Source organism: Chrysemys picta, chromosome 9 (assembly GCF_011386835.1).
Source record: "Chrysemys picta bellii isolate R12L10 chromosome 9, ASM1138683v2, whole genome shotgun sequence".
In the NCBI taxonomy this organism is placed as follows: Eukaryota; Metazoa; Chordata; order Testudines; family Emydidae; genus Chrysemys; species Chrysemys picta.
The window spans coordinates 46,359,591-46,377,141 of record NC_088799.1 but is presented as its reverse complement, the minus strand read 5'-3'; the positions used below and the strand labels follow the sequence as shown (position 1 = coordinate 46,377,141).

General features: G+C 41.6%; 1 protein-coding gene across 7 annotated transcripts in view; it reads right to left on the bottom strand.

The window, feature by feature from the left end:
• Nucleotides 1–17,551, bottom strand: part of ARHGEF4 (Rho guanine nucleotide exchange factor 4) — a 355,243-nt gene that overhangs the window by 79,492 nt on the left and 258,200 nt on the right. For all 7 annotated transcript variants that reach the window (XR_010590131.1, XR_010590130.1, XR_010590129.1 and 4 more), the window contains one exon: nt 2,317–2,456. Coding sequence is in view for 3 of the 7 variants with exons in the window: in XM_024103274.3 (XP_023959042.2) it covers nt 2,317–2,456 (140 nt within the window). In the remaining 4 variants the exon portion in view is untranslated. The remainder of the gene's footprint in view (nt 1–2,316; nt 2,457–17,551) is intronic.

The window sequence follows — 17,551 nt, the reverse complement described above, 5'->3', positions numbered from 1 at the left end:
TATGTTAGGAATGTCCATTCTACATTTTACGATATTTATCCATTTAAAATCCCTGCATTAGAAATTAGTATTCTACCATACTGTGCCATTCCAGAAGGCCATCATGCAGAGAGGCACTTCGCTAATGCTAATTGATGCTAAATGATGGAATCATTATCCATCCGAACCAGTGGACAAGGTAAATAATGTGCTACCTGTTATTGGGCCAACAAAACAAGTTGTAATACACAAGCTTACAGGGCACAGGCCAATAAACAAATAATCAATGTTGACTGGTTGACCTGATAAGTCTATGGATCTGAAATGCCAACAGATCCAGATATGCTACAAGAACTTCGCATGTTACAACTGCTCTGGACAAATCAAAGTTACATGATGGATAAGCAGTTAACAAAGACAATGAACTCTTAAAAAAAAAAGCTCTTGTTCTCAGTAAAAAGAATGAGGAAAATTAAATACAGAGAATATCTGATATAGAAACAGAACCATTTCCAAGTGAAACAAAATATTTTTCAGAATTTATCACACGGTATAAAGATTTCTTTAAGGATATCTGTAATTCCTACAATATTATATTGTATCCTTTTTCTTTAACCTCCCCCCCTCCCCAAGAACTAGGAAGTTACATACAAAAACTATGTTAAAAGAATGTTTAGGTTGCACACTCAAGCACTTGAAAAATCAGGAAATGCAGTAAACACCTTCCATAGCTCGAAATGTATCCAGTACATGCTGTGGAATACATTTCCCGTGCTGCTAAACATATCAGGCCAAACACACCTCAGGTACCAGCTAAATGTGGGCGAATGCATTCCTAGTGCTGTCATATGTACCATGTCACTTCCAATTCCCTTTCATTACAAAGTGAAGTGGATGTAACAGCACAGGAAACTGAGCAAGAGAATAGTTTTGTGGCAAATCTTGTTTTATCCTACCAGTTTTCCCATCTGTATCACAGCATTAGATGCGTTGGTGTTCTTCTAGTTTCTTTATGTTTACTTGCTGATAATAAGGGGAAAAACAGTAATGGGATGAATTCTTAGTTCTATGCTGTTGTGGTGGCATGAAGAGGCTGTAAAGTGGGTGGAAACAGCCCCTCATAAGCTGCTTTCATTAGGAGCCTCCTCACCGGTATAGAACTATGACGGAGACCCTATGATGGGCCTGCTCCCATCCCCATTGTAGCAGTGTAGCTGAAGCATGCTGTATTCCAATTATTCTCTGCTCCCTATCATGCCCAGGGGTTGTGGGAAGCAGAGTGGAAATTAGAGCAGCTCTAAGGCTTTCACTTTCCCAATAGAGCGGGAGACTGGTACTGGAAGGAGTATATGGTGTACTGTTTTTAAACGGTTTGTTTCTAAGTCTTTACCTCATACAGCTCCTAGAAGCTTTATGGCTGCCTCTGACACAGGCATAAGGTGTAGCCACCACCATTCCAGCCATAGCTGATCCCCAAGAAAGCATAATATATCTTTTATCGGTGCCCCTCCATCTTGTGCAGGTCACAAAAAGATAGCAGAGCATACAGCACACTCAGTACAGCAGTCCGTATTATAGTTCATAGGGAGCATGTCCTCAGCTCTTCCAATGAAATGTTTATTAATTCACCCAAAGGAAAGAGCATTCTATATATTGTGTAATACTGCATAGCAGGATTCCTATTTTAATGCACTAGACAATTGCATTGTACTTTTGCAGACAGACAGATCCTGTGTGTTGACTAATACTCATCACACAAGTTAGACTATGGAACACGTTCTAATTTGAGACAAGCAATTAAATTGATGTCAGCATTACAAGAACCGTTTGCCAAAACCATTCCCATTCACTAATGTGCTACTTGTTTGGACATAAGCTTGCATTCAAGGTGAAAGGTTTGAACACGTGTTCAGAATAATCCTTCCAAGGGCTTCAAAATCATCATTCTAGTCCCACTAAGTAAAAATGCTTACCAGACTTCAGATCACACCACCCCTGAAAGTATTCCAGCCTGTGCTGCTCACTCATGTCTGTATATTCCCTTTCTGCCTAACAACACATGAGAAGAGAGGAACTCCTAACTGAAGTTACCTACAGTGCAGGGAGCTGCAGTTTCATTTTATATCACATCAGCATTCCTTCGATGCTGGAGCCGGCAGCTCTATGGAAAACCCCAACGTGAGTTTGGGATGATAATGCAATTAAAATGGTGACCGCAGCAAGTGAATACTGAGCTGTACCCATTTATCCAGGACCCTATTGCAATGGTGATGCCTCACTACCAAAAACCAAAAGCAGCCTCCTTTCTGCTTCTTCACAAACCTACAGTTGCAATACCTCATTGATGGCAAGTTGTTCTCCTCCTCCTCCAGGATGGCCATAGCGGTGATTGGAACTCCGAAAGTCCTCATACAGATCCTCCTCGCTTCCCACATCATCTGCAAGAGCTGTCTTATCCAGCGCCCCATCAGTGATCACTGCAACAACAAGAAATGAACTGCTTAACAACACTGCTGAGCAGAGAGACATGAATGACAGCAGATGAAAAAGATCATTAATCTTGGATTTTTAAGTAAATTATTTTAAAATCTGTTCTGTTAGCATGACTGAGAGGTGCCGATTGATGTCACCAGAAATCAAAGTTGTCAGTTTATACAGAGACCAGGAACGGCAAAGGCACTAATAACGCAAACTGTCACATGCAGCCACACAAAAATGGCTAAAACCCAACGTAAAGGAACTACCAGTGCTGCAAGAGGACAGTTCACTACTCATGCCCATTTCAAGTTCTATCTCACTATGGCCCTGATCCTGCAAACCATTATGAACATGCATGAATACGCCCACTGAGATCTGTAGGACTACTCACATGCCCATTAAGTTGAGCACATGCACCAGTGTTTGCAGGATTGGGGCCTAAGTGAAGAGCAAAACAAAAGCTATTTTCACACAAAATCTCAACCTGTGTGCAGGTGAGTGAAGAACTCAACCACCAGCCTCTTCCTATTTTGGCAAACAATGAACAGAGTTAGTCAGAAGAAAAAATAGGAAAGTCAAGGGAATGTAAACTTAAGTTTGGATTCAGGTAGAAATCCTGGGTGGTCGGAGCTGTTTCACCTTCACTAAAGCTTGATTGATACCAGCTTATACGCATCTGAATTTATTACCATCTTTGCTCTTTAATTTTGATAAATGGCGGTTACTTACCTGTAACTAGAAGTTCTTTGAAATGCACAATCCCTATCTGTATTCCACACATGGGATACGCATGCCCACCATGCGCCTGAGTCTGGAATATTTTATAAGCAATGTCTGTTGGCCCACAAATGCACCATAGCTCTCCTCATTATATCTGAACCAAGGGCACAACAGGTGGTGTGGGCCAATGCCTCTCCAGTTCCCATTCTTATCACAGTTTAAATAATCTGCAGCAGAGGGGATAGAGAATACAGATAGGGACCATACATCTGAAAGAACTTCCAGTTACAGGTAAATAACCTCCATTTCTTCTTCGAGTGTTGATGTCTATGTGTATTTCACTCGTGGGAGATTAACAAGCAGTAGTCAGATGGGGAGTGGGTGTGAGGATGCAGAAGTGATAGCTGGTAGTACTGCTGTTCCCACTGCTATATCTGCAGCTGATGACAGGACCAGAGCATAATGTCTCATGAAGGTAATCAAAGAGCTCCAAGTAACTGCCCTACATATCTCTAGAAGGGGAACATCTCTCAGAGATGCAGCCGAAGCAGCTTGCTCTCTAGTGGAATGAGCTCTCACCCTGCTTCTGAGGGGGGAATTTGAGCTAGCTGATAACAAAGGGTAATACAACCCGAAATCCATTTTGAAACTGTCTGCATCAATATAACTTGACCCCTTGATCGCTTTGCTAGGGAAACAAATAGTTTACGTTTTTCTACCATACTTTGTTCTTTGCAGACATACAGCAAAGCCCTTTGGATGTTCAGAGAATGGAGCTCTCTCTCTTCATTTGTGGCATGTGGTTTTGGAAAAAATACCGGTAAGTGAATTAACTGACTCATAAGAAACTTGGAAACTACTTTAGGAACAAAGCTGGTATGGGGTCGTAACAAGACCTTTTCTTTATAGAATGCAGTATATGATGGCTCTACCATGAGCGCTCCCAGCTTGCTGATTCTTCTGGGCTGACATTATGGGTACTGGAAAAGCCACCCTCATGGACAGATGGGCCATAGAGTATGTAGCTAGAGATTCCAAGGGGTGTGGTGTGAGCGATGATAAAACAAAATTAAGGTCACACTAAGGCATGAACTTCACCAATGGTGGAAAGGACCTGAGAATCCCATTCAGAAATCTAGTTGCGACAGGGTGAGTGAAGACGGTACAGTTATCCACCGGAGGATGGAAAGCACTGATCACTGCTATATGCACTCACAGAGAACTGAGTGCAAGACCTGAAGACTTAAGGGTAAGTAAAGATTCTAAGATAGCAGGGATCCCAGCTGATTCTGGAGACGAGTTTCATTGGTGAGTCCAAGAAAAGAAACACTTCCATTTTGCTGAGTAACTGCTTCTTACAGAACCTTTTCTGCTTTGGTTAAGCTGGATTGTAGCCTTTTAGAACATGAGTGCTCTATTTCTGATGTCCATCCAAATATCAAGCCCTGAGTTGCAGACTGGGGTGCTTGAACCTGCCTATGCTGTGTTAGAAGGTCTGGTAATGTGGGGATGTTCATAGGAAGGTGAACTGAGAGCTTCAGCAGATCCATAAACCAGAACTGTCTTGGCCAGATGGGCACAATCAGTATGACACAAGCTCTGTCCTGGTGGATCTTCTGTAGAACTTGTAAAGCATCTAATAGCACTGTTCATTGCCTAAATAAGCACTTGCCACTGAAGGAGTATCTATTACCACCATGGGCATGTAATTCCACTCCTGCAACTTCACGTAAGTGAGGGCACATCGCCTGAAAGCCTGTCTCCTTCTATTGGATGAAACAAGTGCTAAAGTTCTGAGCATGAGTCTGAAGCCAGTGGAGTTACAGACTAGATATCAGAAGAGAATAAATGTCATTTACGTTATTTTTACACAAGGAAAAACTGGTCATCTTCTTTAAAGAATAGAACCCTTTTGTACTGTTTTCTCAAGGTTAGTTACAATTTTCTGAAACTCTCTTTTTACCAAGTACATTTTGAGACGCATGTACTGGGTGTTGACCGATATCACTCACTTATTCTATGCTTTTATAAGATATTGTTTATACATTTTCTGATTTGTAAACTCAGAGGATATCATCTTCCTGCTTTTCTGAGACAATAACAATGGTAATAACTGAACAAAATGCTGATTGGCATTTGTATTCTGGTTAGCAACTGCTCTTAGAATAAAGCATACACAGTTTACATGACAAAGAGGTGTACTCCAAGGAGTCTTTCTACGTTATAAAATACAAAGGCAATAACACAATGTCTACAAACAAAACGCAGGTAAAATACACCTGATGGAAGATTTCAGCTCAATGGATTCACTAGTATTGCAGTACTAAAGCTAAATGAAATTAAGATATCAAGAGAGAACACCATCTGGACTCTTGGTGATCTCACTGACCAAGTTACAAATGATGTCATACTCAAAATCCTTGCAGAGCAGATGAAACGCAAGGAAATAATTCTAGAGTCATATAAATAAAAGCTGGGAAAGCCTTATTAGATTATCTAGTCCATGGGTTCTCAACCTTTGCCATCCTGGGACCATCCTGGGATCAGCCCCGCATTTAGCAGTAGGGGAAGGGCAAGGGGGTCATGACTCCTGGGCTCAGAACCATAATCTAGTCCATCTCCCAAGGACTAGTCCAGAATCATTCCCTACAGGGTATTTTCTTGTAGTTTATTTGCTCTCCAAAGAAAACCACCATCCAAAAGTGACACTCTGGTATCATCAGGAAATATGTGGAAAGCCTTCAGCCTGACCAAAAGAAAATCAATAATATCCAAAGCACAAGCTGCAATGATAGGTGGACCAGGAGCAAGTCCAAAAATGTAATCTGATATATCACTGTGAACAACCTCTCATTCAAATCAAAGTAACAGACGCCAAGCGGTACATTTTGAAAGGCCCCAAACATGGGAATTTAGCCATATGACTAAGAGCCCAAAGGAGCTGAGCTTGTGGCCATTGAAGCCAATGGCAAAGCTCCCACTGAATTCAGTGGTGTAATATTAGGTCCTTAACAGCTCTATGAGCTAGACCCTCAGCTGATGTGTACCAGTGTAACTCCACTGAAGTCAACTGCATCACCTTAGGATCTGTCCCTGTAATTCCATGGCAATGCTTTGGAAATACAGTCATAAATTTCCTGCACAGCAGAGATTACAGTAACAACTGCAATGACAGTTCCGTCAGTGCTTCCATTATATGCCATGTTTTGTCAGGGTTTCATAATGCAATCATTTCCAATCACATTGTGTTGAAGCTCACATGTTAGTAATCAGTGAAATGCATTTATTTTACATCATAATGACTGAAGTATGCATCAGATCTGAATGAAACATTTGAAATGTTTACCCTTTAAATGACAATTTACTGAATTCAACAGAAATTTGCAAGGTGACAAAGATCTATTGATTCTCACTTTCATTTGCAAACAAAGCTTCAATTAATTTCAGTGGAAACTATGTGCCTGGGGACAATATGCCCTTATGATTAAAGTGGAGTTTGCTGTGGAATGGTTTAACTGCCCAAGAATTCAGTGTTTTAAGGGATGCTTGACAAAAGCCTGAGTACACATCAAACATATTTCAAATATAAGCTACCGGCACCCTATTGAATGTATGTTCAAAGTATATGTTTCATAGAGAGCAGTTCTCACATATAGAATACTACATATAAAACTCAAAAGTACTGAAACTGCCACCTTCATAATTTTAATCAGTGCAGTTATAAAGGATTCTATTCTGATATTATTTAAATCAACTAATCTACCACCGCTGGTACATCTACCATAGTTTGAGAACTGCTAACATACAGTGTGTGCTACACACTGTACTGTTGATGAACTATTTTGGGGGCAATGTGTGTAATGACAGAAACAAAAGGTACACTTTCAGGAACATAACGGATTGCTTTGTACAGGAGTGAATCATTGTTTAGCCCATCAAAGCTCCTCTTTCTTTGTGTTCTGTCTCCCTTAGCATGGCACCTTATTGATTCCTGCAAGCTTTCATTGCTTTTGCTTTATACCCCCTCTCGACTAGTTGCATTACATAGAGTATAATTTTCGGCCTGAAAAATGTTTCCTGACATCATTAAAGCTTTCTGATTTTGTCATGTTTTCCCAGTTGTACTATGATCAGCTTTATATTTGGGGGGGGGGAGGGAGGAAAGCTCCATGGAGAATAGCTCTATTATTTAAAATATTCTATACCTCCGGTAAATCTCTGGCCAACTTTATTTAATTTTGCTATATAGATTTGTTTTTCTTAGTATGTCTTGATTAACTTTGACTCAGGGGTCAGCCTCATTAACCTTCTCTGCAGCCTTGAAAACTGTTGCTACATCTTGTATTGGTTGTCCAAACTTAACTAAACAAACAAAAAGCCATAGGTAAGTTTCACCAGAGAACTCTATTGCTTGCAATAATGCAAAAGGTTTTTGGTTCTTAGTCTGTGATGGAAATTTGTCCAGGAGAGAATTTTTTCATGATATTTTGTGAAATATGCTACTAGTTCAGAAGGCAGGAAGAAAGAGTTAAGAAAAATGGTGACTAATGAGACTTTGTTCTGAAGCCGCTTATTCAAGAGGGAAAAAAGAATCCTGAGAGTTGATTATTAAAAAAAACCCTTTGAAACAGTGTACCAATACACTAGAAATCAGTCAAGGAAGTAGGGCAAGTGAAGGCTGTTAATATAGGTAATGATTCAACATGCACAGTCGTAATTAGGTCAAGCAGGAAAGAAGTAAGCGTTAGTCTAAAAATCTATTAAGTGGACTGATAAAAATTGTTAAAATGGTCATTCGGTTTCTTCATTAGTTTCATCAAGTGCACAGTACTAGTTGGACAGGCACCCATTATGCTGCACAGGAAGCAGAGGCAGCCTGCTGCGCCCTTCTCCCCAGCCCCAACAAATGCTTGTTTCATCCACACTTAAATGCACTGATGTGGTCACAGCTGGCTGTCTCCTTTTCTCTCTGAGCCCAATAATCTAATCTGTCACGGGAAAACACAGAGCAGTAAAGAACAACTTTCACCCCAAAACAAGACTCTGAACTACATTCAATTAATTTTAAACCAATTTCCCCAGAATTTAGATGGCTGTCCAGATAAATTCGTCTAACTGTGACAACAGATTCTACTCTGCAGAACATGGGGAGGGAGAGAGACCATGATTTACCACTATGGCTGCCTGCCAGAGTGTCAAAATCCTGCTTTGTATTGCTGCAAGTCTGAACCTGAGCTCAGGATTTATGTCACAAAAATACCACGGCAAATGGAAAACTTTGTCATGCTAGCTCATAAGTTATTCTTCTTAGTCCTGAAGCAGACATTCTCTGGAGAGAGGACAACAAACCATATAAACCCTTCTGTGTGCTGCTGAAACCAGAATAAGCAACACTGGGAGGAGGGTATAGGGATCTGAGCCCATCATCACACGTGAGCAACAGTGGGGTGTTACAATAAATGACATAAACTCAGAACACTGATCAGTGTTGATAGCACTACTTACACTGAAAACAGAGTCGAGAACACATTTGAGTAAATACAAATGTGGCTCAATAAAAATTAAGCTAAAATATGTTAGAAACAGAAAAGTGGAATAAAGAAAAATGGTTCAGCTTTCTTCAGGCTGCTGAGGAAAAAGTGATTTATTTTTCTCTGCAGTGTGAAGAAATGGGGGGGGGGGGGCGGAGGCGAAGGAGCATGCTGTGCTCTTTAAAGGGGCTGTAGCAAATTATTTCCCACACACAGCGCTATATCAGAGCAAATGGAGGAATTATGCCTCAGAGGAACGCCTCCCAGAGCACTGCAGTCTAGCCTAAAATTAAATTATAATTATATAATTATTCCCAACTCCAATGCCAGCTCGCTTCATGACTTCAAATTACTCCCTCTGCCTACAGCCTTGTCTATGCTAGTGGCGGAGTGTAGAATACGTGTAGCTACAAGCTGCAGTGAAAAGCAGGCTGCGTCCACACCGGCGTGTAGCTACACACGGAAGTGAAAGTCTCTGGCAGGGGGGAGGCAGTGGGGAAAGGCTCTGGCAGCGGGGAGCTGCCGGTGCTTTTCTCCACTGTCTTCCCTGACAGAGATTTTCCCTACAGCTGAAGTCTTTCCCATTGCTTTTCTCCACTTCAGTGAGGCACTGGTTGCTCGTGTAGAGAGCTGTGTAGGGCACACAGCCACAGGGTTCAGGTGTGTCCTTACTCTAGTTGCCTAAGCAATGCCTCATTTTCTACACTGTTATTTATACCTGTGCTAGGTGGCATATGTACTCTACATGCCACCGTAAGTGTAGATACAGCCTATGTGCATCTGTCTATATAATGGCTATATAGTTACCCATCTCACAAGAGTGTTATTTATTTGTATTATAGCCGTGCTAAGGTTTCATGTGAGATGGGGCTAGTGCAGTAGGTTCTGTGCATGCGCCTAGTCTGAGAGAGAGAGAACCCCCTCCCTGGAAAGCTCATAATCCAATATAGACAAGACGGACAAAGGGTGGGAGGAAAAGCATCCTCATCCCCATTTTCTAGATGAGAAACAAAGGCACACCAAGCTTAAGTGATTTTCCTAAGGTCACAGAGGGAATCCATGGCTGAGACCTCCTGAGCCCCAGTCCAGTGTCATAATCACAAGACAATGTTTGTAGAATACTCCAGAAGGAAGATGCTATTTTGTACAATGCAAGGGCCAAACATTCCCATGCAATCATCTTTTTTTTTTTAATTTTGCAACTACTCAGCAGATATTTTAAACCACATTCTAAACAAATGCAAATAAAACAGAGTAAACAAATTGTTTAATTATTCAAAGACATTGGTTGGGTCCCCTTTTCCCCAGAGAACCTGCAGGGTTATTTTCTAAAGGGGAGTTTCCTTCTTAGGGTGGAGGAGGGGGTACTCTAAAATCTGTAATCTCATAATAATTGATGTCAATGTATCTCTCTGAGTCAGATAGGCCTGATTCTTAGCTGGTGTAAATCGATGTGGCTCATTGTCTTCAGTGGATCTATGCTGATACATTCCAGCTGAGCATAAGGGCCAGGGATTTGGGGAGTGAACCCAGCATTGATGATGAGTGAGTTAAAAGAAGCTGTATTGATAACCATCAGATTCATTTTCATAGGGCCTTTTATAGGAACGCAAGGGAAATACTCCACAACAGTTATGGGTTGCTTTCAAGGCTGATAATTATCTGAGAGCATCTATATTTAACTAGAAGCAAATGAATGAAAAAAAACCGCCAAGGGGATTTGATTTTTTGCTCATTGGAAGGCTGTCTGACAGAAGTTGTTTTCTGGGTGCCATAGCCACCTGCTTAATTTATCTCTGTACAGCATTAAATCTAAAATAATGCACAGAAATAACATTAGGCATCCAATTTACACTCAGAGAGCAAATGAATTCAGAGCTAAAGACATCATTCTCTCTCTCTCCCCCACCCCTCCCACGCCCCCAGACTGCTGGTGATTCTTGATTGTGGAGCTGCCAGGGTGAAACAGTTTACAGTTAGAGTTCCCATGGCCCAGGAGGCTAAAGAAAAGTATGGAAAAGAAAGGCCAAACTGAGAATGAGTTGCTCAGGTGAGCTGAGCTAAAAGCCTCTATTCTCTGCAATCTAGACTGCTATGTTCTGGTCTCCTTTAGAAATAGTGTGTAACAGCATTCAGCAATTCTGCTTTGACTTATGTGCTTCATTTATCAGCTGCCTGATATATTGTGAACCCTATGCAGCTCCAACAGTAAAATCCATCAGACAGTGATGTCATCCCATTTCTGTTCCATCAGTACAATTCCTCTGGCTCTTTATTGTTCCAATGGACTCTCTTCCATTACTGTCCGCCTGGTTGTGGGCTGGTGAAACAGGAAGAGGGTAGTCTGGTGGGAAATGGGTGACAAGGGAAGAGGAACCAATAATGTTGTTTTATGAGAAAAATGAAAGCGGTCCTGCAAAATAAAGCCTCATGGATTTAATCTATTCCATGTGCAATTATATGCTGGTCATGAAACAAGATTTTAGGGATCTTCAGGGAGAAAATAATGCATGAGAGAGACATACACACAAAATACGCAGAGAAAGCAAATGATGAACAGAACCCCTCATATTAAAACACAAATTAAGAGTAGAAAAAACCCCCATCAAAATGAAATCAGCCTTTCAGTAAAAGTGCCATTACCCAACACTGTTGTGCATGAGCTAGTTGCTAATTAGCTGAAGCAGAGCGCAAATCCACTCTTTGGAACAAAAAAATGCTGCAGCTCTTTAATAAAAACATAGTGGGGTTCTTGTATTGGTCTGCAGGGTTGGAGCTCAGGGTAACATCCATCAACTATAATGCACTGAGCCACCTACTCAGATTTCAAGAGTTTTTTAATCCCAATTAGAATTCTAAATGACTCACAATAAGGTTTGAGGGAGCTTTTGCTCTCATGTGTAGTGTAGATAATTATGGGCAACAGAGAGTCACGGGTGTAAGAATGGTTCTGCAATATTGGACTTTAGGATTTCGACTTGCAGTCTGCTTCCAGCTCATATGCGTCTGCTCCTGCACGCATCAAAGATGACAAGGCGGAAAAGGGGTTTGGGGTGCTTGCATTTGATTGGGAGCAGTGGGCTTAGCTGCTTTTCAGCAGGTGATTGACAGAGCAGAAGCTTGAGACAGAATGGAACGATACAAGGGGAAATATTAGATAAACTGAAAAGCAGAACAAACAATTAGATCAAAACAATTAGATCTTTATTTGATCCACAGCCCAGTCCCTCCTGAAAACTCACCTTTGCCATAATGCAATGGCCAGGCTGTTAATGCTATTGGCTGCTGAGGAATTACACACATCCTGTTCTATTTATTTGTTACCATGTCTCTCCTTGCCCACCCATGCCTATTTGTCCCCATCCACGTGTTATATCTCAACTTTCAACTGTAGAATCTTTGGGGAAGGGCCTATCATTTACCATATGTCTGTACAGTGCCTAGAACAGTGGGGCCCCATGTGGTTGAGGCCTTTAGGTACTATCACAGTGTGAATGTTAAATAGTAATATTATGCAGTACAAGCAAATCCCTTTCCTCCCGGGTCCTGGCATTGTTCTTTGCTGTGTCATGGGTGAGACATACTCACTAGGATATAAGCCACGTCGTTTAGTCTCCCATCAAGGGGACTACTGTGAAGTAAATTATTATTTAGTGTAACTAAGGGTGGAAAAATGTAGCTCCATGATTTTGCTGAGCCTTAAATAAAATAAAAAAGAGATCCAACTCCCAACCCTTCAAAGGAAAAGAAAAGAAACGAAAACAACAACCTAGCAACTAACCAGCCCCGATAAACCTCCACAACTTGCTGGTTTGGTTATTGTGGTTATACATTAATTTGATATTGTCCAGTAGAAAATAAACTTGGCCAACTCATCTTAGCTAGAGCCCCAGATGAGTTTTCAATGCATCTGCATAGATGAAAATGCCACTTGTGTTGCTAACTATGCATTTCTACCAAAATCGGTACAAACAATCAAAGAAATTAAAGCAGATGAGCTGAGAAACTAGAACAATAGTTATTTACATTAGGCAAATGTAGGAGGTGGGGACAATGATCAAATATGTTTAGTGCAGCTGACAAACCTAACTAACATATTTGAACTGGTATGTGAATTAAGGAGGACTTACCAGCAAAATCATGGGTATTTTATTTATTTATTTTTAGAAGAGCATCTGTCCAGCTTTTCAAAGCCTTACAGGCATGTCCACAAATGAGACGATTGACAGTGTCAGAGTCAGATGCATCTGTTTCTTTAAGGATTATTCCAGGGGAATCTCCCTAGCTGATCTGAACACCTGCCCTCAATCAAGCACTCCGCTTCATTTCTTAGCGATCACTTTGTGCTTCCCTTGTCTCTTTTTAAACTGGTTGTTTGCATGGATGTGTAGGGGGGAGGAACGACAAACAAACCAACCACACAGCTTTACTGCTGTGCCATTATTTCATCCCATTTGAATGTTTCAGTTCAAATGAGCTTAAGTTAAATCCAGTCAAGCCCATTTTATTCTTTTTAAAATTTATCAGGAAACAATTCAAATGAGATCAAGGCATAAGCAGGAGCTTACAGCCATTTCTGACTGCAAGGGATATAGAAGTTGAGAGAGAGAGAGAATGCAGCCTAGCATGGGAAAATTTGGGTTGTAAGTACTCAGTAGAAGCTTGTAGAAATGTCATTCATTACATCTTTACGTTACCCTCAAAGGCTTTAGTGGGGCTTTAAGTCTGATGGAGATACTTTCTGCTCCTCCACCCCCCCGAAACATCGCACAGCTCTTGTCTGTTTTAATTATATTGATCCAAATGTGATGTGTGCTTCTCTAAGACCAATTTCTGCTCTAAAACCACTTCCTAAGTGTGCATGTTACTAAGGAATCCAAACTATTAAGGACTCTACTTCTCTATTTGATTTCTTTTACTTATTACCTTATTAAGTAGAGTGGAGAGTGTACGCATGCTTTGGGAAAATCTGACTGGTTTGTATTCTGAGAGTTCCTTCATTTTTATTATGATTTTATTTCCTATTGTTCCAAAGCACTGAGGGCTTGGAAGCCAACTCTGCAACAAAATCTCATCATCTACATTACACAGTATTTTTCAATCTTAATTCACACAATGGCAACACGGTGGTTCTGCTGCATATTGGGCCTTCCATACTTGCTCGAAAACGGTCTCTCTATAAAGCCTCTCTATAATAAGATACTACAATTCTCTGTGCATTATTCTGAAGCCTGTTATGTCTGTAGAGACAATGTGAAGTGACAGAAACAGCTACAAGCATGGTCAAGGGCTCTTGTTGTTCAGACTTTACCTGTTTTGACCTGGGGACGCCCAGTGTCTCCCTAGACTATGGGGCAGGGACAGAGTACTGCAGGCAGGGCAAGGTGTATGCCCTTAGAATGCATTCTGGTGAACTGGAAAGTGTTTGGATCGGTTCCGTTGATTAAAAGTAAATTAAAAAGATTCTGTACAGTAGACTGGCCTCAATATCAGCTAGAGGACCAGGAAAGGTGGCCACCGGAGGGACCACTTAATTATAATACGATCCTTCAATTGCTTTTGTTTTGTCAGCGTACGGGTAAATGGAATGAACATATGTATGTACAGTTGTTTATGTTGTTAAGAGATAGATCAGATCTTTTGCAAAAGTGTAATTTGACTCCGACAGGTTCGGTAGTAACTATTGTTAGTCCTCAGAACCCTGCCCCGGTTGTAATGGCAGAGTCGGTGTCCCCTTCGGCTCCAATACCCCCACCATATAAAGATAGGGCGCCTCAGGTCCCAGAGATTGCCCCCTCGGTGGGATTCTATCCATTGATTACTGAGACTTGGATAGCCCGTACTGGAACAGAAAATCGCCCCGCCACTACAATGCAGGTTTATACCCATGTGCCTTTTAACCCAGTGGACCTGCAAAATAGAAAGGCCTTAGATTATGTTTTAGCTTCCCAGGGCGGGGTGTGTGTCCTTATTGGGAGTGAATGTTGTACTTATGTCCCAGAAAACTCACAGGACATTAACAAGCACGTCCTGTCAGCCGAACACGCTTTTGAGCAGTGGAAGGCTCAGGAAAGAGAACCCACAGTTTTTGATTCCCTTTGGAGTTGGTTGCCCAACCGGGGAGGACTGGGAAATAGCCTTGTGCATCTCCTCCTCACAGGTGTGGTACTGTGCCTGGTCACCCTCCTCCTGATTGCTTGTTTTAAATTGCTCCTCCGTAAGCTTTGTGCCCACCGTTCCCCAGAAATCCCAGCATACTCTCTTATTGAGAACCCCAGCTCCATGGCACTCAATCATATCTTGTCTACAGAATATGAGAAAACTCAGCCAAAAGCTTGTTGAGTATTCTCAAAGGAGGGAACTGTTGGGGTTACTAGGCCTGCCTGAGCCAAAGTTCTTCCATGTTTAAACTCTGTCCTTCCATGTTTAACTCTAATCGGCCTCAAAAACCAAGGACAGGAATTGGAATGTGTAAATAGCCAGTTAGCAATTACGACCTTGCTCATACCAGGTACCAAACGATAATGATGAGGTTTGCATGTTTCTAACTGGGGAAGGGGTAATAAACTAAGGGTAAACAGAACCAAATAACAGTTTAGAGAGAAGTTACTAACGAGCTAGATTTATAGCCCTAGAATAATTTAATTGCTTAAATGTATAAACATGCCTTCGGTAGAGAGGGGAGGAGGAATGGGGGGGTGGTAGCGAGGGGGAGTGGGGGGGGCTTAGTTGTAAAATGTATAAAGAAGAGAGAAACTGTTTTTGCTGGTGTGCTTGATTTGAGACTTGCCTGTCTCCTTGCACCACTTTGAGATCTCAAATAAACTTTGATTGTTTCTCCACCCCGGTATGTTTATTGACGCGAAGCACACCGGGCAACGAACCCCACTGTTGCTGTCCTCGGTCCCCTGTGCCGGCAACACCAACAATGACCAATTTGCAAATCCCACCCCTAAATGTGTTTAAGACCAGTTGTACAAACAGATTGCTAGAACGAACAGCTCTGTGGACTATGTAAACACCACCCCCTCTCTAAAACCTCTGAATTTTCCTTCCTAATATATATGTGAGCAACTTTTTCTCAAGACTTTTCAAAGTCCAGAATGAAGTGTAAAGTGGACAGCATTAGCCTTAACATATATTTAAAAAACAAACAAACTGCCAAGGCTGGTCCAAAGTCATTAAGGCATTCAATCCTGTTCAGAGAGAAGTAGGGGGACAATAGAAATTCACTCTAAAGGCCTAGTCCTTAAGGAACTCAGGGCAGACTGAATATGTCACTTCTTCATGGCTCTGACTGAAACGAGTATGCTTGAAACATGGCATTTAGATGGTTAACTATCACAATAGATTTAAAAGCATCATAAAAGACTTATGGGTTCAAACACAAGAGCCTTACAAACAGAACTTACATTAAATAATTGCATGTTTTCCAGTAAATGGAAGTGAGAAGAGTAGTCATATTATTCGTGGTCTTTTCACAATATTCCATACGCAGGGGCGGCTCTAGGCACCAGCAAAGCAAGCAGGTGCTTGGGGCAGCCCATTTGCAGGGGCGGCAGCCGGCAGGGATCCAGCCTGGGAACTGAGAACCAACAGGGGGCCCTGGGAGCTGTAGTTCCTTGGTTAACTCCCTGCCTATAGAGCCAGCCCTGGAGCAGGGAAAGAACTCCATTTCCCAGCATTTCCTTGGCCACTATCAACAGGAAAGGGAGAGGGAGGGAGTATGGTAGTTGAAACCTCATGCTGCAGCTTGCTGTGAATGGAGAGTTCACTGCTAAAGCAGGGTGGCATTGTGAATGGGGAACAAGTATGCCCAAGGAGTAGAAGGCTTTGGCCTTGGTCCCCTTCAGAAGACATCCCCAGACTGGATTAGGGATACTGGTGTGACCTCACCTTGCAGCCCCCAAAGAAAGAATTGGGTGGATTAAATGGACAGTGCCCCTCTCTATCTGAAGCCTAGCAAGGGAGGTATGTGGATCTCACTAGAATTTAAAATGAAAAGTAAGGGAGGGGAGACTCTACTCGACCTGGGCAGCTTTAGATACAGCACCAGGCACGTAGGAGGATTTCCACTTCTGAACCATGGAAGCAGAAATTGACTTTTCCTTTCCAGATTTAGCTAATATTCAGAAAGGGAATCTAGCATCTGCCTTCCAGATTTGAACACCTCAAAATTCAGGAGTGCTCAAGCTCAATTCGAGCAGCTGTTACTTCATTTCTCCCAAATCAAATATACTGATCCACTGTAATTTGCTGTAGAAAAAGTAGGGCTGGGGTGGAGGCAGTCAAATTTGTTTTTTGCTTGGGGCAGCAAAAAAACTAGAACCAGCCCTGTTCATACGTCTGAACTGAATCTAAATATGTCAGATAGAATCTAGATTGATACTAGCAAAAATCTCCCAAGTAGAGGATGTAGTCCAAGTGGAATAAGTACAATAAAATACAACATTCCATTCAGACAGATTATTAATCAGAATCCTGGAAAAAAGAAAGCTTTCTGGCAAGGTCACCAGATTGGTCAGGCTGCCTCCAATTGTGAAATGTATTACTTTGGATGTTAACTGAAGGCTCCAGCACAGGATTAAGAAAAGTAAAATTGATAGGGTCAGCACTTTATGGAAGTGTTTAGCCTGTGATGCTAAATATGCACATTTAGGAGTTCAAAATGACACACTGCAACTTACAGATCATTAAACATAATGACAGTGAATATTTTGAAAGCTTTGGAGATTGACTGAAAGTAAAAAATGCTAGGAGACTGGAAAATAAATAGCAAAAACATATTAAAACAACACAACCAGCAAAGTAACCCCACCACTAAATGAGAAGTAATTGCTAAA